Source organism: Cyprinodon variegatus, unplaced genomic scaffold (genome assembly GCF_000732505.1).
Source record: "Cyprinodon variegatus isolate N-32 unplaced genomic scaffold, C_variegatus-1.0 Scaffold41, whole genome shotgun sequence".
NCBI lineage: Eukaryota > Metazoa > Chordata > Actinopteri > Cyprinodontiformes > Cyprinodontidae > Cyprinodon > Cyprinodon variegatus.
In genome coordinates this window covers 1,451,460-1,474,215 of record NW_015150494.1, presented here as the reverse complement: position 1 = coordinate 1,474,215, position 22,756 = coordinate 1,451,460, and the positions used below count along the sequence as shown (strand labels likewise).

General features: G+C 38.8%; 2 protein-coding genes across 4 annotated transcripts in view; one reads left to right on the top strand and one right to left on the bottom strand.

Moving 5' to 3' along the window:
- The first annotated feature begins 420 nt into the window (after nt 1-420).
- ccdc92 (coiled-coil domain containing 92) lies at nt 421-12,224 on the top strand. The gene is made up of 4 exons (XM_015370034.1): nt 421-636; nt 7,584-7,754; nt 8,908-8,949; nt 11,129-12,224. The coding sequence occupies exons 2-4, from the start codon at nt 7,619-7,621 to the stop codon at nt 11,935-11,937; spliced, it is 987 nt and encodes a 328-aa protein (XP_015225520.1). The 5' UTR covers nt 421-636; nt 7,584-7,618; the 3' UTR covers nt 11,938-12,224.
- A 4,324-nt stretch (nt 12,225-16,548) lies between these two features.
- chmp7 (charged multivesicular body protein 7) overlaps nt 16,549-22,756 on the bottom strand; it is an 8,607-nt gene continuing 2,399 nt past the window's right edge. Inside the window, exons 2-10 of one of the 3 annotated variants that reach the window (XM_015370022.1) lie at nt 22,336-22,507; nt 21,200-21,385; nt 20,784-20,917; nt 19,800-19,848; nt 19,562-19,681; nt 17,578-17,676; nt 17,429-17,486; nt 17,135-17,347; nt 16,549-17,057 (exon numbers count right to left, since the gene is read on the bottom strand). In XM_015370022.1, the coding sequence (XP_015225508.1) occupies nt 17,002-17,057; nt 17,135-17,347; nt 17,429-17,486; nt 17,578-17,676; nt 19,562-19,681; nt 19,800-19,848; nt 20,784-20,917; nt 21,200-21,385; nt 22,336-22,507 (1,087 nt within the window). In that variant the 3' untranslated portion in view covers nt 16,549-17,001. Of the gene's footprint in view, nt 17,091-17,134; nt 17,348-17,428; nt 17,487-17,577; nt 17,677-19,561; nt 19,682-19,799; nt 19,849-20,783; nt 20,918-21,199; nt 21,386-22,335; nt 22,508-22,756 lie in introns of all 3 variants that reach the window. The other 2 variants (XM_015370023.1, XM_015370025.1) reach the window with 2 other exon arrangements.

Below are 22,756 nucleotides of genomic sequence, written 5' to 3'. Positions count from 1 at the left end.
ACATATAATTAATATATATTAATGTATTACATATTATATATATATAATGTAATATTATTATTAGTATATTATTATCATTATTTTATTTATATATATATATATATATATAATGTATAAATAATGTATATATAAATATATAAAAACATTATATAAATAATTGTTTATTCTACCTTTCCAAAGAAAATATAAACTGCATTGCAATTTCATGACCGTACCGCTAGGTGGCGGAAATACTTCCTTGTTCAGTTACCATGGTGATGACGCTCCTAAACGCATAACGGCGAGTGCACCTGCTGCTACCTGCGCAGTTTATGTCATTTAAGGTCAGTAATTGCTTTTGTTTTGCTTTTTTTTTTTCTCTAATAAACTTCCTGAAAAACTGAACTTGTATTTATAATAAATATGATCAGCTGAGAGACAGAGAGATCCTGGGTGTAAACGTTTAGGTCGGTCATTTGCTCTGGCTTCCCATGGTGCATCGCTTTATTTTGTCTAGTAGCTCAGGGAGATCCGACAGGCAGCATCACCGACATGCCCTGCAAGGTGGACTGCGCTTAGCCGCTAAGGCTAGCCCCTTCATCCTGTGTTTAGTAGATTTTAGAGGCTCCTCTTCGGCTAACTATTTGTATCTGAAAGGTAAGCTTTAATATAAACACTATTAACGTTTCGGCGTCCTTAGCTTTTTAGCTAGGCTACATCATAGATTCATTCACCTAATCCAAAAGATAAATGATTATTCTCATCAAAATATGACAGTTTAAGTGGGATTGGGGATTAAAACCGGCTTGTTTTGTAGATTATATCGGTTATTATCTAGGCATGAATTGTATTTTAAATGTTTAAATCTTTTTAAATACGCTTGTCTCTCCGCCGGTGGTGCAAAGCGTCAATAAAAAGCATGCTCTGTTTTCTGGGAGGTGACGCATTTTCAGAACAATCCAGAACGTGTATTTTATGATCGGCACCTCCTTCCTCCTGCACAGAACCAGCCCTCCTTAAACCGGACAGGTCCTCCTGGAAGCAGGGCCATCCTTTGTGATGATGCACGCAGACACATTTAGATTATTATAAAGGTTTCCGTTTATATATTATGTGATTACAGCAGTGAATCAGTCCTGACTGTTGCATGTGTAAAGTTGACAGTAGTGCTGATGGAAAGCAATGATCTCTGATTGTTTCTGTCAGCAGCAGCTGAGGTTTTATATGCAGGGTGCTGTCCGCAATGCAGGTGCTGAAATCTAAAGTGTCAGGCATGCCTGCCAACCCCCTCCAGATGTTTTCACCTCATTATAGCTACAAGGAATATCTGTTATGGGTGTACTACTCTTCTTTTAAAATTCTGAATGTTACTGTAATGGTCAGGATTTGGGGAGTTTGGTTATATATGAGCAGAGCCGGCCCTAGGTTAAATGGGGCCCCTTAGCAGAATTTGAATTGGGGCCCCAAATTATTATTATTTTTTTAAAGTCTTAGGGAAGTCATATTTGAATGTCAAATCATTTTTGCTTAAACATGTATTTAAATGTACTTTTTATCAGACCATATTGTCCCAATACTTAGAAAATTAAAACTTCAAATCTGTGTTTTTTCCCCCCATTATCTTATGCAGGCCAGTTATTTCTACATCAGCCTGTACACCTAAATTCGGTCAATCATATACCAACGTCATCTGTCAATCAATTTTTTTTGGTCATAGCATCTTGATTCATATGTCGCAGCTGAAATACACAACAGTTGAAATCAGAAATCAGAATCCTTTCCTTTCCCATTGAGTTGCGTCCCAGTGTTCACAGGGATGGACGTCTGTGTCTTCAGCAGGCGTAGAGCTAACAGAACTGGCAGCGTTGTGAGGCAAGGGCTCAAAGATGTACGGCTGGAAGCCTTCTACACCAAACCAAGCTTCTACTTGGTCCCAATGGAATTTCCCATTGTGAACCTACTAGCACTAATTTGCTAACTGGTTAGCAAGATGCTTCCGACAAACCGGTCCCGCTTCCTTGATAATTGACCAATCACATTCACTTTATTCACTTGTGTAAAGTCGATCCCCATTCGGGAGAATTCGGAAATGCAACATCTGGAACAGCCGCTTCCCTGTGACTTTAAGTTTTAATCAAACTATTGTAAAATAACGGTGGAGCTGATTCTTTGTTTAGAAAGCTGTGTCCTAAAGAGTCGGTAGAGTTTGTTAACAGGGTTTAATTTAGTTTTGATTAGTTTTGCAGGATTGAAATGAAAACACAGACAAAAGCAGCAAAACAAATACTTTAATTTACAAATACAAAACTCATATGCTAGTAAAATTTTCACACCACATGTATATTAAAGTTATTAAGTACTTAAATTTTAAATAACGGAATATTTTGAACCTTTATGAAATCTGGAATAACTAACTAAAGATTTAATGCATAAAGATCTTTATTCTGTGTAAGAAATAAAAAATTTTGAGGGCTTCTTGCTAACCTTTAAGTCCTAAATTGCATCTCTGTTCCCTTATACCTTGGACTACAAAGCTGTCTATCGATATATTAGAATGGAAAGAGAAAGGGCATTGCTCTTAAACATTGCTGTACAAAAACTGAGGAAGATACCATGAAGGTTTTCTCTTGGCTTAGGGCGGTAGCTACTTTTATTATTTGGATTCTCTTTGGAGGCAGATATTGATTGGTGTTTTAGGAAGGACCAGCTGAAGGCATCAAGTTACTGTATATCAAGGTTTGAAGAAAATTACTGATTCTAAACTGTCAAATTTGTTTAAGGGGTTTCACTGAGGGTGGATGTTGTTAAGCGTTAATGTGAGCTGGCTGAAAGAAAGCTCGCTCCAATTCCCTTTGTTTATAATAAAACCAAATTCTTCTAAATATGGTCACAAAAAACCCCATCCTGATCTGAAGACTAAAGGCTTATTTATGCTTCTGACTCATAGCCTCTGCAACCGTGAAATCCGTCTCTGTGTGCGACCATGCTCCCCCGTGCAGAGGTTCTGCAACTGTCGTCGTGCACCTCAAAAAAATCCTGACTACACGTCAGACGGTTGCAAACCTGCGCAGACCTCAAGCGTAAATGCGCAGACAAAAAGCAGCTGTGATTGGTCCTTGGTATGTTTTCCGGCTGTCTGTGTGGTCGTCCTTCTTGATTCGGTGCCAGGGTGGGCGATTTTTAAAAACCGAGGAACAACTACAATGGACAACTACGATGAAAGGTTAATCGGTCTTTTTGCCAACTCCATTAACAGAACCTGTTTCTCTTCGATGTCTAGCAACTCTAGATCCATGTCCGTGACTGTGATATCTTGCAGACGTGCCATTGTTCTTTTGGAAAATAATCACTCCCGCCGGCGCCACCGAAGTTCTCGTGACCATCCACCCAAGTTCTCGAATAGGCTCCCCCTTGCTCTTTGGGGGGAAACTGCTGTGCGTAGCTAGAAATTGCAGATGGTGCAGAAGCAAACCAGCAAAACTGGTTCACGACCAGACCCAAGTAACATTTGATGTGTGCGTTTGCAGAAGTATAATCTGCCCTTAAAGATCACCCTTTGTCACTTGCAGCAGGTGTTTACTCACTGTTTTTGCATAATGTGCCTGAATCTAAGCCAAATTAACAAATGTTTAGCTTTTAAATCAAGTTATAATCTTTTGTCTTTGTGTAAACTCTATGAAGCGCAGCCCATGAATTGAATTGTTGGTATTTTAGTGCTGGACTAGACAATGTTTCTGTGATGGTCTTTCATTGCCGTAGGATGGAAGCTTCTTCCTAATGTTTCATGCTGCTGCAGCTCATATATTATTCAACATTGATCTCAGTTTGGGAAAATACTGACGGGTGTGTTTATGAATAAGCATAATAAGAAGGATAATTCAAATAAAATCCAGAGTTAACTTTTTTTTATAGGTTTTATGAAAAGGGTTCAGTTAGCTTGTTTTTTTTTTTTTTTTCTGTGTCCGCCATGCTGCATTATGCTTTATGAGCCACGTCGATGGGGAAGTTGTCTGAGGTCACGTCTTTGCAAGTGGAAAGCTTTCTGAGCTATTCTAGGAAAGAGCCGGGATGAGAGATATGCTCGCAGCGCAGGGTTTACCGGAAGGACTCCACATTACTCATCAATTATAGATTATCCCCTCAGCCTTTATCACACACCGCTGGCTGTGTTTGTTCTAAACAGTCTGTGTTTTGGTGTTGGCACTCTCTCTTTCTTTTTTACTTTTCCCCAGCAAGTCATGAAAAGGGAGACGTTTCTGCTGAAACCGGGGAGCCTGCTCAGTCAGGAGTCTTAAGATTAATTATTCATGTTAGTGAGCTGGTGTTATAAGAGTGGGGGGGGGGGGGGGGGTGTATGCAGGGATCAATGTGCTTTTATCCCTTGGTTGTTAGACTGAGTGATTGTGTCTGTCCGTGGCCCAGTGAAGGAGGGAGAAAGGTGGAGCATGACGGAGGAGGATTTTTTTTTTTTGTTTCAGACTGACCTGCCCCACCCAGTGTCATCCTCATATGTATCAGTGCATAAAGCTGTGGGGGGGTTTGTTACTCATGGGATGGTTACTGGATCAGATGTTCCGTCAGTGTGAGCATTAACATCACAATTTGTCATTTTAGCATCCAAATCATCTAAACGATGAGTCACTAACGAATCATCATTGGCTGTTATGTTCTTCAGATCATTTACTCCCACTTTAACTGACTGGGGGGAAATTTCTGGGTGAATTTTCACTGCATCACATTCCAAAACCTGACACAGATCATACTCCCCAGGATGCTAAATGCCACACAGAGCTGGAAACACTGCATCAATGGATAAGACATAAAAACACGGTTAGAGCGGCACATTTATTGCTGCTGATATTGTTTTCCACAGGATGTGCCTTCTGTGTTATTACTGTTCCCAAAGAAAACGTCTAATTTCTAAAGAACTCAATGAAATATTGTATTGTTCCAAGCAGCAGCATGTTGGTATTTGACTGCGTTGCTGTTTGACAGGTTTCCAGTTTGGTTTGGGGGTTGGGATAGCAATTTTGTTCCTTACCCACAAAGGCACAAATCACATCATTTTGCTTGTTTTTCAGAAAAGAAATTGAGGGGTTTTTCTAGCTAAAACAGACTAAATAGTTTTAGAAGACAAATATGAAGCAAATATGAAAACTGCCCTTTGGTTAGCATTAGCAGAAATCTAACCTACCAGGAAAATGGCTCCTGTGCTTCTTTAATTCGTCCCCAACGCTCTGAAGCTTGACCTGTCCGCTTAAATCGAAGAAATCAAAAACCAAGAAGAAGTTAGTTTGATTTAGAGCTACTAGGATCTGGTAGAAATAAACAATTATCTGTCAAAAGTTATAAACAATTATTTATATTAAGGCCGAAACAATGAATCAGATGAATTGTGATTAAACAATTATTGAAATAAGTGTCAGCTAATTTAGTAATTGATACATCGTTAACTGGATTTTAGAGACTCTAAATCATGCCTTCGGCTGACAGAGCGACCCACGTAGAGCAGTAATTCTATCAAAATTGTAAAAAAAATTATATATACCGGTATATAAACATTCTGAATTTAAGATTTTTAAAAAAAAAGTTTTCTTCTTTCAATATGTTCTATCCAGAACTCCTCAAGTGGAAAAGTTTTAGTTTCACCTGGTTTCATTTGGAAAAGTTCTTCTTGAAGGAACCTATCTGATTATAAATTTGAAAAAATGATCCACAGATGAATCAATTTGTAAAATAATAATTAGTTGCAGCCCTAATTTCTATGGTAATATAATAAAATTAATACTTTTTCTTTGCCCTACTTTAGACTCTATGGAAGTTTTTTTCTATTTTTTAATTAATCCTTTTCATCGAAATGTTTTAGCTCTGAACTTTAAAGTCGTAGGGAAATCATATTTAAATGTCAAATCATTCTGGCTTAAACATCTATACAAATTTACTATTTTTCAGACGATATTGTCCCATTTTTTGTAATATTTCTGTTTAGAAAAAATATCCTGTCTTAAAATCTGTGGGGTTTTTTTTAGTTATCTTATGCAGGCTGGTTAGTTATACGTCAGCCTGAACACCTCAATTCGGCCAATCATATATCAACGGTCATCTGTCAATCAAATTTTTTCGGTCATAGCATCTAGATTCACATGTCACAGTTGAAATAAGAAATAAGAATCATTTACTTTACCGTCCCCGCTTTCCTCCTCTAAATAAAAAATGGATGACGGAGGAGACTCATCCACGACCTCCGACACTAAACTCTCCTCCTCTTGCATGTTTCCTCTGTCCATAGCGTTCCTTGACAGCGTCGTTTCTAAGTCACCAATTTAGTGCTACTTGGTCCCAATGGAATTTCCCATTGGGAACCTGCTAGCACTAAGTTGCTAACTGGTTAGCAAGATGCTTCCGAGACACCGGCCACAATCAAACTAGCTTGCGATCCTTCCGCCACAACAATCCCGCCCCCTTGATTAATGACCAATCACATTCACTTTATTCACTCGTGTAAAGTCAAGCACCACTCGGGAGAATTTGGAAATGTAACAGTTGGAACAGCTGCTTTCCTATGAATTTAAACAAAGAATGAATGAGCAGATGTAGCCAGTTCCTACTGATGATTATAGGTTTGATACAATGAGCCTTTTTTTTCTCTAAATGATTTATACCTGGAGATTTTAAACAAACATCTGTTGGACATACCAAGAAACTGAAAAAGGGTCACCTTTTGCTTCCAATGAGGATCCAAACCATGGCGAAATGATCGAACAAACGGAATAAACTAAAAACCAACCTTCTGTCCAGATCATCTTAGTCCCGACCATGATTCCTGTAGCAGGAAAACTCTTTCTTCATGAATACTGAGTAATATGAAGAGCTGCCATTACTGAAACAGGCTGCGTTCACTTAAACTTGTATAATAAACATATTTTTCATCAGCCTTTTGCTTTCCAATTTTAGATTTTCTCTTTCTGGCCGATTCATTTGCCCATTCTGCAGCCAAGTGAGGTGCATGCATTGCCGCTCCGTTTTCTTTGATCTGTTCTTGAATTACTTTTTTGTTTGTTTAAATTGAGACTTGTGTAACTTTTATGATTTTTGTCAATTTTTTCGTATAAAAGAAGAAGAAAAAAACAACATCGGCTTAAAAAATCAGGCCCTAAACGAATTAAGATATTAGATATTGACATCTTAAAGCCGATATTAATGCAATTGTGATGAAAAGAGGAGTAACAGCGATAAAACAAAATTCTAGATTCTGTTTCATTGGTAGGTTGGGCTATTTTAGATTTGGCTTGTAGCCTAATGTTGTCCATTAGGGCTACCTGAAGCCCACAGGCACCATGTTAGCGACCCCTTCATCAACAGATTTAGCTACTACGAAGGGCTTACTAGATATGCCTACATAAAAGGATGGATTTTTTCAAAAAGTTTTTGTCTGAGCTGTTTCTAAAACAACACATAATATGTTTTAATTACTGGCTTTATTTAATGCTGCTTACTTTGGACATCATACACAACAAACTGTAAGAATTCCAGTTACTGTGTGCTGGAATATGATGTTCATCTTCATTTTTCCGTCTATCGCTTTGCCTTCTCTGTCTTCTCAGTTTTAAGGGTGGAATAAATCCAGACATATATCACCATGGCCTCAGCAAACGTGACGTTGGAGAATCAGTTGCACAGCGCTCAGAAGAACCTGCTCTTTCTGCAGCAGGACCACGCAAACACACTGAAGGGGCTTCACGCTGAGATCCGCAGGCTACAGCAGCAATGCACGGGTGAGCTCCTGCAAAAAACTTCAGCTTTTCATGTTTCTCTGGTGAATCAGCAAATTTCAGACACATTTTCAAAGTATCTAAGTTTTAAAACAGAAAAAAGAGCCAAAGCGTATATCGCTGCAACCTGTTGTGCTATAGGGGTTTTTGCACCACAGGTTTAAACAATATCTGAGTCATCAGATATTGTTTCAAATAAAACGGTATCTGATATCTTCATGTGAAAAGGTCTTATGAGATAATGCCTCTGCCCAGCATTTAAAGGGATTGTGGAGGATTTTTGCTAATTTTTTAAAAGACCCGCCCTGTCTAGTTTAAAAGAAATCCACATGCACAACCCTGTACCCGGTCCTGAGCGGGACCGCCTATTAGACGTGTAAGAGAGTGTGCAGAAGCCCATTTCTCCTCGTGCATGCTCTGTTTAAAAGTTGTTGTTTTCATAGCTCATATAAGCTTACTGTGTCCGAACGTCTGCCCTAACCCCTAAATCCCTCAATCACTATATAGACCTGGGACTATATAGTGGAATTTATAGTGAACTCAGTTAACTGAACGTTCGGACAGATGATCACTGCTTTTTGCTCCGATGGTCACGCAACTCTTCCTCCACTGCGCCATCCTATGGCAACAGCAGGCCGCTGTGACAGCAAATCCCATAATGCTTTGTGAGGAGAGCTCTCCGCGCAAAGCATTCTGGGATATATCTGCCTCTTCTGAGGCCTTTCTTTTCTTCTCATACACTTTGTAGACACTTTTTCTCCTACGACCCTCGGCCATTTTCAAAGAACCGCGGTGAGAAATGTGAGGTTCAGTGACTGTCTGAAACCGTATCTCACTGCAGATATGCCTATAAAGTGTGCATGCACAGGAAAAGATGGCTAACTGGGACAAGCACATTGGACGGCCTTACATAAACATGTCACCAGAGTGATTGACAGTTAGGAGGACCACTTATTAAGATGATCCACCCAGAAATAAAAGATCATCCTCTATACCTTTAAGTAATGATCAAACCTACGATGCTGTAAGAGCATCCACTTTAGAGATCAGTTTCATGAACAAAACAAAGCATAAAGTCGTTTAGTCAGGAAATGCATTGATGTTAGTAAGTAGCTCTCAGCTGCTTTGTTTCAACATCATCTTTCTTTGTTTCTAGACTTGACCTATGAACTCACTGTGCGAAGCTCTGATCCATCAGGTAAGCCACAATATGTATCTTATATCTTTATCTTGTTATCTATTAATTCATTAAATTACAACCCTCTATTTATTTTATCTAACTACTTTATTTTCCAGAAAAATCGTGTCAATTATCCTGGCAGTCATAGGGAGCCATCAGCAGAGCAAATCCTACTTTATTTGCATTTGATTAAATGAATCAGGCTTTTATTATTTATACCCAAATTTAAGGAAGCCGTGTTCATGGATTTTTTCTTACAAAATAGATATCCCATTTTTTATTAATGGAGTGGACTATACTGTTATGTTTTTTATATATATATATATATCAACTGTCTTGGGAAAACTTTAGACCATCTTTGTTATCTTCACTTTCTTGTTCTAAAATTATGAGTTAAAACATTACAAGCAACGAAAATGGAAAAGAATAGCAGTTTAATATTTTTCTTTTCACGGACTGTAAATGTAAAAAGGAAGTAGTCAGACAATTCAAAGTGCTGTACGTGAGAAAAAATTTACATTGCAATGGCTGACAGTAATATTTAAAGAGAAGAAAATAGGGAATAAAATAGATAATACACTGTACATTTAGACAAAATTATTTATAAATTTAAAGAAAGACTAAATGATGAAGAAAATGGAGTGAAAGCTAAAATTGAAACCTAACTAATAATGTTCAGATATCACAGTCAAAGGCCTTTCTAAACAAGTTTTAAATCTGGATTTAAAGCAACAGTCCTCAAGCTACAGAGAGAGCCAGACATTCAGCAGATAACAGGAAGGCTGAACAGAGCACGATCAGTTGCTCTCTGTAATTCTGTGGAGTTTGCAATTTTAAATTTTATAGAAATTGTCAGCCTTTAAGAAATATCAGAGTTTATCTAAGAATCTATATTTTAAAGAAAATAAAAAGAAAAAAGAGGCTAATGTTTACCATAGTTATGCTAGCTACACTTAGCTAAGATTCCCTGTGCTAGAAGCGGACAGTGTATTTGTCTCTGGCCCAAGGATGAATCAGTAATAATCACAGATGCCTGGAAGGCTGAGAATATAAGTGACGCTGCTCTGTTCTTATAGCTTAATAGAGATTTTTTTATTGGCCGAGATTGGTGTCTTTAGCGAAGCTTTTCAAAAATAGGAGATTATAAATCAATTGCATAATTTTAATCAGTGTATCTCTGATTAACTATCATTAGGTACTAATATTAATGTTAACTTTTAATTTGATTCATTTTAGATTAGGTCTTGTTTTGCTAAAAAGAAGTCAGATAAATTTAAAATCAAAATTTTACTAAAGCATCTGATCCACATTCTTAACAGATACTGGAGCTAAGCTCTGCCCCACAGAGGCTTCATTCATGTCACCTTTCTCTGTCAGCAGACAGGCTGCTAACAAGTCTTAACCAGGAAGAACTCCACCGTTTGAGTCTCTGATGTTGACTCGAACTCCCCAGCTGCCCCTTCCCACTAAACCACGGCGTGATGAAGTCGTATCCTGGTCTGATTGAAATAAAACGCTACAGAACAGCGAGGAACACTCCTGAATATAACACTGACTGACAGTGTGCTGATGTAGCTGTCTGAGTAAGAAGCGTGCCGCATGGAATCAGGACGTGATGTCGGGTTTTTGACAGAGCTGTTCGGGATCAATACTTTTAGGGCCTCCAGTCGGTCTCACTATCATGTTAGTGTGGGACATCTCTTAGATTGGAGAGTAGGAAATGAGATTATCTGTCCCTGAGCTAATGCACAGCATCCAACCGGCTCATTGCAGCTGCACCAACAGGACTGAGTGCACCAGCCCCCCTTCTGAGTCCATGAGGGGAAAATTATACCAATGTTTTTATCATTAACCGTTTGGATTGAAAACTATGAAATACATTTTATATAGCCAGTTGCATTTGAGTATTAAACATTTTGCTGCAGAGTTTTTGCACACAGTGCAGCACATTTTGTTGGTGTTTTACAGTAAAGTAGGAGCTGCTGTGATGGAGATCAGATGAGAGTCAGTAGGAGCTGTAATGTGAGCCTGGAGCTGTAAAGCACCGCGCACGACTCTCTGAGGGATCAGGCTGTCTCTGTGTGAGCTGACAGACGGTCTGAGCTTAATGCACGGCCTAAACTCTGCATGCGTCTCAAACGTTGTGTTTATGAAACACGTTTAACAGCTGTGATGTTGTTCATTACTGTGTGTTCAGACAGCAGCGAGGAGCGATGTAAGGAGCTGCAAAGGAGGTGCGAGGAGCTGGAGGCCCAACTTAAAAAGAAGGAGGAGGAGAACACGGAGCTGCTCAGAGACCTGGAGCAAAAGAACGCCATGATCTCCGTCCTGGAGAACACCATCAAAGAGAGGGAGAAGAAGTACCTGGAGGAGCTGAAGATGAAGAGCCATAAGCTGGCCGTGTTGTCCGGGGAGCTGGAGCAGAGGGCCAGCACCATCGCTTACCTCACCTCTCAGCTTCACGCCACCAAGAAGAAGCTTTTTGCTGGGAGTTCCTCCGAGGCGAGCCCTAACGTCAGTCCCATCAGCTCATACAAGCCAACGCCCCCCCCTGCCAAAGAGAGGCAGCCTGAGACCCCCCGCCGCCGTATGAAGAAAAGCCTGTCCCAGCCGCTCCACCCAGAGCTCACAGAGGTGTACCGCCTCGGCCCGGACGGGCGGCGGGTGGTCCTGAGGGAACCGGTGGACGCCATGCCCGACCCCACGCCCTTCCTGCAGGCAGGCCGGGAATCGCCAGAGCACCAGGTGGTGCGTGAGCGGCTCCCCGTCCTCCCCCCCATCGCCTCCGACCGCTCCCCCGTCCCTCCCCTGGGGGCGGCAGCCAGTCCCCGACACAGTCCCGCTCGGGACCGTCAGTACAGGGCCCACGTGGGCGTGGCGCACCGCATCCCGCACGGCACCCCGCCCCTCGCCCCGCCGCAGGCCGAGCTGGAGACGCTGGCGGTGGACCAGGTCAAGGAGCACAAGGTTGTGCAGAAGCGCTCGGAAGCAGATAGGACAGTTTAACACTGCAGCTGCGCATTCATCTAGGGCCAGATGCATAAAACTCCGTTTTATGATTAAAACAGAGTATAAGCACAAAGGCAGAAACGTGCTTATGCGGTCCATTTGCTGGATTTATAATAAACCTTGCCGAAATACTCATACTGCTTGAAACTTTACTACATTCTGTTCGGTTTCAACCACAAACTTCAGTTTATTTGGAGCTAATTTACTGCTGCAGAATCAGAGCATCATTGTGAAGGAAGGAAGGAAGGAAGGAAGGAAGGAAGGAAGGAAGGAAGGAAGGAAGGAAGGAAAGAAGGAAAGAAGGAAAGAAGGAAAGAAAGAAGGAAAGAAGGAAAGAAAGAAGGAAAGAAAGAAGGAAAGAAAGAAGGAAAGAAAGAAAGAAAGAAAGAAAGAAAGAAAGAAAGAAAGAAAGAAAGAAAGATTCTTGAAGATTCTTAGTCATCCAGGTCATACTCATTCCAAAAAAGTAAAAAAAAAAAATCAATCCACTGGACTTTTTTTCTAAGTTTGAAGATGTTTCGCTTCCCATCCAGGAAGCTTTTTCAATTCAAAATATCAGAAATAGCGTTAAGTTCGAGGCTTTTATACCAGAGGTCAAAGATTAGCGGAGCGGGGTCCAAATTTCTGACATTTTGAATTGAAAAAGCTTCCTGAATGGGAAGCAAAATGTCTTTAAACTGGGAAACAAAGTCCAGTGGATTGTTTTTCAACTTTTTTGGAATCAAGGAATAGGATGTATGTTTTTTAAAGTTTTGTAGAAACACTTTTGGCTTCAAGTAGTCGATTCTTTGGAGAACCATTTTTTTAGTGTAGTTTCAGCTGCAGGTCATTTCAGGTGTTTCTCTACCAGCTCTGCACATCGAGACACTAAAACCTGAACAACTGTATGGCGACCATCTTTGAGTCGCAGCTTTTAAATGCAGCAGATTGAATCTGAAGGAATCGGGTCGAGACGTTGATTGGAAACATGGATAGTTTTTGATTTAAACCTTCATAGTTGTGAAGTTGTTCTGCTGCTGGAGATGAAACTCCACTGAGGTCTTCGGTTCTCCTCTAGGAGGACTGTATCCAGCTCCATCAAGCTTCCACCATGCTTTACTATGGCGGTGCTGTGTTCAGGTTGATCAGCAGTGTTTGTTTTCTGTTTTTCTTTCTGTTTTCAACCATCTTTCTTTTAACAAATAATTTGTGTTTAGAGCAGGGGCCAAGTTGTTGTCTTGACATCAGATTCCTCCACCTGAGCTGTGAATCTCTGCAGCTCCTCCATAGTTACCATTAGCGCTATATTCAAAGCTTGGTTATAGTCGAACTTTTGGATTATGCGCTGGAATTTTTTGAGGGATCAGAGAAATTAGAGTCCATTACATGAGCATAAAACCTTCTTTTATATGGACTGTTTTTTTAAATGATTATACTTTTTTTCTTTTTAATCTCACAATAATGTGATTTAAATCACCCATTGCACAGAAGTCATTAAAACAGGCTGAAGGTTGTGATGCGAATGTAAAAAAGTTCCAAGGCGTATGAATACGTATGTAAGGCACTGCTTCAGTCAGTGAATCTAAATCGTTTTAAAATGTTACGCTGATGCACTTTTAATATATCAGGTTCATAAGCCTTTTAAGGGTTCAAGTATGAAGGGTATGTGTTTATTCTCAGTTGTGGAACCTGGATTATAATCTAATACTTATGCAACATTAATCCACTGTAACTTCAAAGCAACAAACAGTACAACAGTAATATTACAACATCAATGTTTGGTTGTTTTCTTAATAACAAATGTCTTCCAGCACATCTTTTTGTTTTTTAAGTTTAATGCATCCGGTTTGACGTGTGTGTCACACATCTAATGTGCAGGAGATGAAATATGCATTGTTTTGGTTTATGCATCTGACCCTAGTGTACGTCCATCACCCTGCAACAAGAGCAAAGAGCCTGAACCACTGTGCAGCCTGCTTTTTTTTAACAAATGCACCACTTTACGTTCCGTTCATCCACAGTAGGAAGGGACTACTGTAAAGCATGCCAAATTTACTTTAATCTAGTTTTAGTTTTTGCTGTTACACTCCCTTCTGAGCTTTCGCTTAGACCCTCTGGTGGATCTGCTTTATGTGGTGCATACAACCAATTCTCAGCCAAATATCTGCGTCAGTGCCTGCTGTACGAAAGTAGCCTTGGCTGTAGGTTACCTTTTACACATCTGGGTTTGCTCCACCTTAACAGTACCCGGCTGGAAGTAGCAACAGTCTATATAACAAGACGTCAGCAGCTCCATAGGATAGAGGTGAAGAAATCGAGCTACTATTCCCCAAATGTCTTTGTTTTAACTTGATGTCTGTATATTCACATGACCGTAGGTAGAAGCTGCAATATGTGTAACTGAAACGCGCCGGTTATGGAGTCGAAGTTTGAACTTTTCCTTTGCTTATAGAAGGAAAGCAGCACTGAACATATTTTAATGCAATATGTGTATATGGTGAGCTGGGAGGGTTTGTGTGCGTTTGAGCGAGGAGGAGCGTGAGAGTGCGTCTGAAGACGGACAAGGGAGGATTGGGTCTGTCACACAAAGGGCATTTTTAAAACACTGCTGGATATTGTGATATCACTAACTGTACTTTTTAAAAGGCTGTCGATTTGTAATGAGGTCTTTTTAATTTATGGTTGATTATAGAAACCGAGAGAAAAAAAAAAAAAACAGCCCTGATGCACTCTGTACCTATTCGCACCACTAAAATGTTGGTATTTAAATCTCTTAATAGCCTGCTTTTCACAATAAAGTCACTTGTCATTAAAGAATACAATCAGTACATAAAGGGAACTCTCTCTTTTTCTTTTTTGGGTTTGTTGCATGGCCGCAGGAAGTGGAGGTGCTGCAGCACTCCCTAGTGGCAACAGGGAGATTTTTAAAAAAAATGTATTGAAAATACTTTGCACAATTTATAAATTTGTGCCAAGTATTTAGTCTCTTTTATTTTACTATTACATGTATTTGGATTTTAGTTTAATTATTTTGAGGCCTAATCAAAACACCTTAGTGATCTTGTGTTCTTTTTAATGGAAAACGATAACGTTTAAATTAGGTCTGCAAGTAACGATTATCTGGTGAATCGATTAATCTGTCGATTATTTTTTAGATTTATCGTTTAATCGTATAGCCAAAGATTCGTTCATTACAATATCAAACCAGGTGAACTACAATTTTTTCTATTGTGCAGAAAACATTTATCTTGGATTTAAAAGTTTTATATATATTTTACAATTTTTGTATAATTACTGCTCTAAGTGGGTCGCTCTGTCAATTAAATGCATGTTTTACAGTCTCTATACTCCAGTTAATGATTAATCGATTAATAAATTAGTTGACGATTATTTCAATAATCGATAAATCACGATTAATGCGATTAATTGTTTCTGCTCTAGTTTAAATAGTATAATAATATTATTATTTCTTTGTGGTTTGCCTAAAAGGATTTTGGAGCTAATAGTCATGTGTGACATAATCATTGAAATATGTCTCCTTTGGGCTGGGCCGGGTCAGGTCATCATGGAGCCTTTGTGAACCACTCGTGGTCTGATCTGCTACCCAGAACCTGTTTGCCTTGGGAGACCCTATCAGGGGCATTTAAGCCCCCAACATCATAGCCTCTGGGACCATCCAGGCTCTGAAACCCGTCAGCCACACTAAGGAGGGGAGGTCAGAGAATAAGTGAAAGATTTGCAGCTTTTAATAATTTCTGTCTATCAGGAAGAGACACCTGATCAAAAATACTGTTTATCTTTAGTCAGTTGGCTCCTTTTTTTTAATCTTAACTATGACACGATCTGGGCGGGATGAGCATGATGCTTATGGTTCCTCTGGAGGAACTGCAGAGATCCACAGTTAGTGAGAACACATTGACAGGATGGAGGTTAATCGTGAACTTTCATAAATCTGGCCTTTTCAGGAATAAAATAAGAAAAAAACATTTGGTAAACTCACAACTAAATCTATTAGGGCCAATATAAACAGATTAGTCATGATTATTAAAATATTAATCAACTAATTTGGTAAAAAAAAAAAAAGTATTTTACTAAAAGTATCTTTTTTATATTTTTTTCACTGTAAAGTGCAGTACAGAGGTTAATCCTCTATTTACCTCGGAATAATGGAGTAAAATAAACTACGTTTTTGTCATGTGAAATTTATATTAAAAAAAAAAACTACAAAAAAGCAAAGCAAAACCCTCCCTAAAAAAAATAAGCAGAAAAAAAATTAACCAATTAATAGATAACCAATATATTAGTTGATCACAGATTTTTCATTTTTATTTGAGAAAAACTGAAATGATTTAGTTTAATTTTTTTATAAATGACTTAAAATCAAATTAGAATACTTTGAGGTGTGATTATAAAATATTTACATTTCTCCAATCAGTGTTTTTTTTTTTATTAGAATAAAGATCTCAATAAATCTATTCAGTGATTCAGTTTGTAAAACTTTAACTAACCTTAAATCACTTCCTGTATCCCTCACTTATAGGTCAACACACATTTTGCAGCGTGGATGAGTCTAAACAAAGAGAGTTTTTTTCATATCTTTACTTGCTATAATAAATACATCTTCAGACAAGTGATTAAAATAAATTTTATTTTGATAAACATATTTGGTTAAAGTCACTTAGGATACGCTTTTCAATTGTTAGAGATAACTCTCCCTGGGAGCCAAACAAACGTGGTTATAATGAATCCATTGGCATGATGTTCTGTTACACAGGTTCATCTTCAGAGGTCAAAAGGCCACTTGGCTCATTGCACAGAACTCTAAGACCAGCATCCACATAAAAACAAACACTAGACATTCTTTAACCCCTTTAAAAGCATTCCAGCTTGTGTCATGCTACACAGCAGCTTCCTTATTCAATTATAACAGTTAAAAGTAGATCTATAATAGTCAGAATCTGCATGCCTCCTCAGTATTTCTCTTTATTAGAGGAAGTAAAGTGCCCTGTAATGAATTGGATGTCGAATTCCAGGCGCCTTCGCCAGAGGCCTCCGCCATCCTCCTCGGCTTGTCGATGAAAATCACTGTGCTGCCTCTAATCTCTTCTCTGGCGACGTCACCTTCCTCTGAGGAGATCCTGAAAACAGTTGATCACATGTTTGGAGCAGCTCTAAAAAAAAACAGGAAGGAATGAAGAAATCTGAACATGCAAACCTGGTTCTGATAGAGTTAAACGGTTCAGATCTTCCTCTAGCACCTCGGTGGAAATATTTAAGGGGCCACGAGGCGCAGCGGGCAGAGAGCTGAGGATCTGCTCACCGGTAGGACCAAGGCGGTTTGTTGGAACTGCAGGCAGAACCGCAGGGCTCACATCTGGCTCTTCCAACAAGGCTGTCAGCTCTTTCTCCAGCTCATCCATATCTTCATCTACAGAAAAAAAATACGAAAAGCTAAAGCTTTGTGAAATCCTTGGATGAAAGTGAACATAAAACAGAGGGAACAACTTACCTGCAGCCGTTACGCCGCTGGAAATGGTTTGATTCACCTCATCTTGTGTGTCACATAACTGTTCACATTAAATAAGAGCACATAAAAAAATCGTTAGACTCAAATGAAAGATCTTAACACACAGTTTGTGTTTTTAAATGAAGGACTACCTCCTGTATTTGATCCACCAGGCTCTCGGCGTGTTCAACAGTCACGTCTTTGAGCGACAGCCTCAGAGCGGCCACTCCAGCCTGGTACGCCTGCATGACCTGCACACGTCAAGCACACGCGTTATCCAATGAGGGCACACTTCTACTGAGTTTGAATTCAGTGGCTGCGTCCTCTGAAGACCAGATCCGTAGGCCGATTACGTCACAGCGTGGCGCAGAGGTTTGTTTGGAACGGAAGACTCCTCGTTATGCCGCCAACAAATGTGTCCTTGTTTTTGCCTGTATTTAAGGATAGGGTTCGGTGTGTCCTACATAGCCTTTGATATCCCAGGATTCATTGCGAGTTCAAGCAAGCCAGCTCCTCTGTGATCAGAGGATGAAGGAACTTGGCGCCGACCAGTGGTGAATATTGGAAGTGCAGTTGAATATAATACAAGTATGTGAATAGTTCTGTCTGAAACTAATGAAAATACGTTTTTTTTAGTGGTTATAGAGTCAGATATGTGGCGGTAATGTTTGATTTCTCTAAAGGTTTTTATCTGTTATTGTGTAAATGGGTTCGGCTGTATTTTAAAGACGGATTCTAACATATCTGCAGTGTGGGGACTATAAATCTGATTTTAATTTTTTAATCGCTATTTTGCAAAAATTGCTTAACTAAGTACTTTTTGTTTTTGAATATAAGAGATTTTGCAGATAGTGTTTTTATACATACATTCTTTAGATTTACTTATATCTTTCTACGCCTTTTATAACGTTACATTTGTTTTTATTCGTTCATGCACCTGGTGGTTGTCACCTTTATTCCACTCTGTATTCCTATGAGTGTAGTCTTTGTTCACTTTACTATAAAAAAATTAAAAATGAATAAAAAGAAACAGTACTGAAAAGTTCATTGGTGATCTAAAACAGCCGAAAGTAGAAAACAATCATTCTAAGTCTTGAAAGAAAGTACTGTGTTCTAAGAATGAGCTCTGCCATTTAAAAAGATGCTAAAAAAATTTTTTTTTGCTTATTTTTATTCTTTCTATTAAGATCAGAGGACAGGAAGGACAAATGGAACATGGAACGGTTGTTGTTGAAACGAAGTGGTTGAAGTACTACAGTAAGTAGTGCAGCTTAATGTGGCTAACTGACCCAGCTAAAAGAGGCTAACCTGTTAGCTACTGAGCACAGCTAGCTACAGTGGTACCCAGCTCTCCACCTTTATATCAAGGTCTAACAGTTACTTTGTTCACCATAAACAGATTTTTTTTTTTCAGTTTCGTTATCGATCAGGTAAAAATTCATCGGTCATTAAACATACTAATACTACAGATGACCCCCAAATCAGCACACTGACGCTGCACGATGTTATTATCGTTGTCTGGGCAACCATAATGTTTTAAATCATGTGGAAACATTCAGGTCCTTGGAGGAAGAAGCCACTGAAATCGAACACATCCTTTGTTTCACTTTTTTTTTTTTTAACAGACACGCTGTGAAGCCCTCCATACCTTCTTATCAGTCTGCGACTGGGCTATTCTATCCAGGATTCCCCTGATGGTTTCCAGTTGTGCGAACAAGCTGTCAGCTCTCTTTTCCACTCTCTTCCGGCCCCTCAAACACCGCAGTGCCTTTGAGACAGAAGTCAAAGAAATTAAACTGACCGCCATGATATCTTCAGCAATCGGCTGAAGAAATAATGCTAAATGCGTTAACATAAAACATTTTTAGAATGGGTTTATAATGACCTGTGATTTCTTTCCTTCCCGCAGCAGACTTCTTGCTTCCTCTTTGCACCTAGAAACAATTTTCAGTGGGTAAAATTGAGTGAAATAAAAGTTTGTTAGGATAATTATCATTGATGAAGTGTGAAGTTTATTACACCTTAATATTAGCTGCCTGTTGCGTGACAGAACTGATGTTTTCCTCAGTAGTTTATCCAATTAAGACAGTTCCTCTCTCCAGATATACACTTATAATTTNGTGAAGCCCTCCATACCTTCTTATCAGTCTGCGACTGGGCTATTCTATCCAGGATTCCCCTGATGGTTTCCAGTTGTGCGAACAAGCTGTCAGCTCTCTTTTCCACTCTCTTCCGGCCCCTCAAACACCGCAGTGCCTTTGAGACAGAAGTCAAAGAAATTAAACTGACCGCCATGATATCTTCAGCAATCGGCTGAAGAAATAATGCTAAATGCGTTAACATAAAACATTTTTTAGAATGGGTTTATAATGACCTGTGATTTCTTTCCTTCCCGCAGCAGACTTCTTGCTTCCTCTTTGCACCTAGAAACAATTTTCAGTGGGTAAAATTGAGTGAAATAAAAGTTTGTTAGGATAATTATCATTGATGAAGTGTGAAGTTTATTACACCTTAATATTAGCTGCCTGTTGCGTGACAGAACTGATGTTTTCCTCAGTAGTTTATCCAATTAAGACAGTTCCTCTCTCCAGATATACACTTATAATTTTTATTTTGTCATCTGCTAACATGTATGATGTAACGATGTGGTGATGTGGGATACCGAAATATAAAATGCTTCTCTACCTGTTTCAGGGTTTATACAGAAATGAGTAACTCTAATTTAATGCTCTTTTAATGCTCTTAAAAAATGTTTAATGCCCTCAACAAGTACACATGACTCTCATATATATATATATATATATATATTCAGGGGTTATACAGCATAAGGCAAGTTAAATTCAAGACTTTTTAAGAGTTTTTAATGCCAGTTGAAATAAAAATTTAAGACCAAATTCACAAGAAACACCAACTTAACCCAAAGGTTTATTTTAACATAAACCACTGCACTAATGTTTCAAATTTTGGAAAACTATCGAGACGGAAACAATATTGGCAAGCCGTTATTTCTTTATTTTGATATAAAAATTGTCAATTTTAACGTTTTATTCAGATTACAAAAATAAATCATAATAAAAATAATCCTATTTATTATGTTTTAAAAATTAAGACCTACGAAAGACTGATTTAAGACATTTTAATACCAATTAAGGCCTTAGTTTTATTTTGAAGAATTCAATGCCTTTTAAGACTTTTTAAGGACCCCCGGGAACCCTGATATTTATTTTTTAATTAAGGTCTTAATTTAAAAAATAACAATTTAATGACTTAATTATTTTTAATGACCTGTGGAGACCCTGGGAAGACTCTTTAAAAGAAGCCAAACATGGGATTGTTTTTTTTAATGTCTGAGATCTACCTGTCAGCCTCCTGGCTCAGTTTCTCCACACGCTCTCCTAGAAGTTTCTCACTGCGCTGCAGCTGGTAGATCCCAATATCTATATCACTAACTGGAGACACCCGTTCCTGTCCAGGCTGACAAAACTTCACAATCTAAAGGATAAAAAAATAAACGCATTCATCAATATTTAAAGTATTATGTTGTAGTTTAGGTAAAGGGGCTGCACAATATCTTGTAATTTGCAGACATTCAGGCTCTCTATACTGTCAATAAGATGCTGAAGTCTTTAATAATTTGTTTTGTCTTTACCAAAGAAGATGAATCTAACTTTTCATGTATATTACACTATAAATCTTTTTTATTTATCACCAGTAATATTATTATGACATCGACACATACTGTGCAGCCCTTCTGGGGTCAAAGATCTCTTTTACCTTCTCTCCTTCGTGTAAGGAAACTATGACTTGCTTGTCCTTTTGCAGCTGCAGCAGAGCCATGCACAGGGTGCTTTCATCAGCACAGATGTCCGAGGAGAGAGTGCACAGTTCTTGAAACGAAACAACGCAGCAGCTGGAAAATTCGCTGTTTTGGTAGACCTTTAGTAGCTCTGCTGCTTTCTCCTGAAGAAGGTGAAGAACAAGGTTCCAAAACATGAAGGCAAGTGCAGCAGATTTAGTGACTTACAGATGAATTTCTAACGCTTTTTAGCAAAGGTACGTACAACACACATCAGCGTACTCTATTGGGAATTCAATGGGCTCAACTGCTACAAACTTTGAAAATTGCAGCATGCATGTTTACTTTACCCCTTTACTTTGCAAACCCTAAAGAAAACGCAGTCCAAAGCGAAAGTTATCCAAACAGGAAATCATTCAGCAGATGTTCAGAGTTGAGGATATATTTTTAGTATCCCTAACTTTAGCCTTATACCCTAAGATTTTTTTTTTTTTTTTAGTGCGGTTCACCTCTATAGAGGACCAACTCTGCCATATGTAAAAATAAAAACAGAAATAAATAAATGCTCAATAAATAAATAAGCATATAATTAATTGCCCCAAAGGATACAATAAACAAGAAATTTAATTATACAGTAAAACATAAATGTATATATCTCTTTTAATTAGCTTCTTTATTTATTTGCCTTTGTAATAATTACCTTATTTGTTTGTTGTCCATTATAACCTTCAACTTTATTAATTACTTATTTTTTTAAGTATTTATTTATGTGCATGGTATAATATTTTTGTCTGTTTCCCCAGATGGGGAATGGGATCCTTCTCTAATTGAATTAGATAAGTCCAACACTACGTACTACAATGGGAGAATTGGAGTGATATGAATATTATTATACTCAAAAAAATTGCAAAATAATTGTTCGTTTTTATAGCGCTACATCAAACCAGATTGCATGTAGAAGTTGGTTTAATTAATGCTAACATAACCAGATTATAGGGATCTGAATAAACATGCACGTCACACTTTTCTTTTTTACTTTCAAAATGAAATCAGTGGTTCGTGTCAACTTGTGCAAGGCTCTCTGTCTTGTTTGGAAACACAGAGCAGGACAAACCTTTATTAGTTCAAAGATGACAAAGGACTCCTCCAGTGGCACCCTGTTGCTCCCCAGGAGCGTGGAGAAGGTCCACTTGAGTGGTTTCACCAGCAGCATGCCCACACTCCAGGACACCCAACCACAGTCCACGCTGGCAGCAAACTCTGACTCTCTTTGGATCTTCCCACACCTGTCCGACAGCAAGGCAGTTAGACAGATAACCTGCCTGAGGGTTAACTCAGTTAGATAGAGATAATCTGACTGACAGCTAACTCAGTTAGAGATAACCTGACTGACAGTTAACTCAGTTAGACAGAGATAACCTGCCTGACAGCTTACTCAGACAGAGATAACCTGACTGACAGCTAACTCAGTTAGTTAGAGATAACCTGACTGACAGTTAACTCAGTTAGACAGAGATACCCTGCCTGACAGCTTA

Excerpts from the sequence above, each read along its gene's own strand:
- ccdc92 (XM_015370034.1), top strand. The coding sequence starts at position 7,619 with ATGGCCTCAGCAAACGTGACGTTGGAGAATCAGTTGCACAGCGCTCAG. Across the intron at positions 7,755-8,907 it reads GCTACAGCAGCAATGCACGG|ACTTGACCTATGAACTCACT; the intron begins GTGAGCTCCTGC and ends CTTTGTTTCTAG. Across the intron at positions 8,950-11,128 it reads GCGAAGCTCTGATCCATCAG|ACAGCAGCGAGGAGCGATGT; the intron begins GTAAGCCACAAT and ends CTGTGTGTTCAG.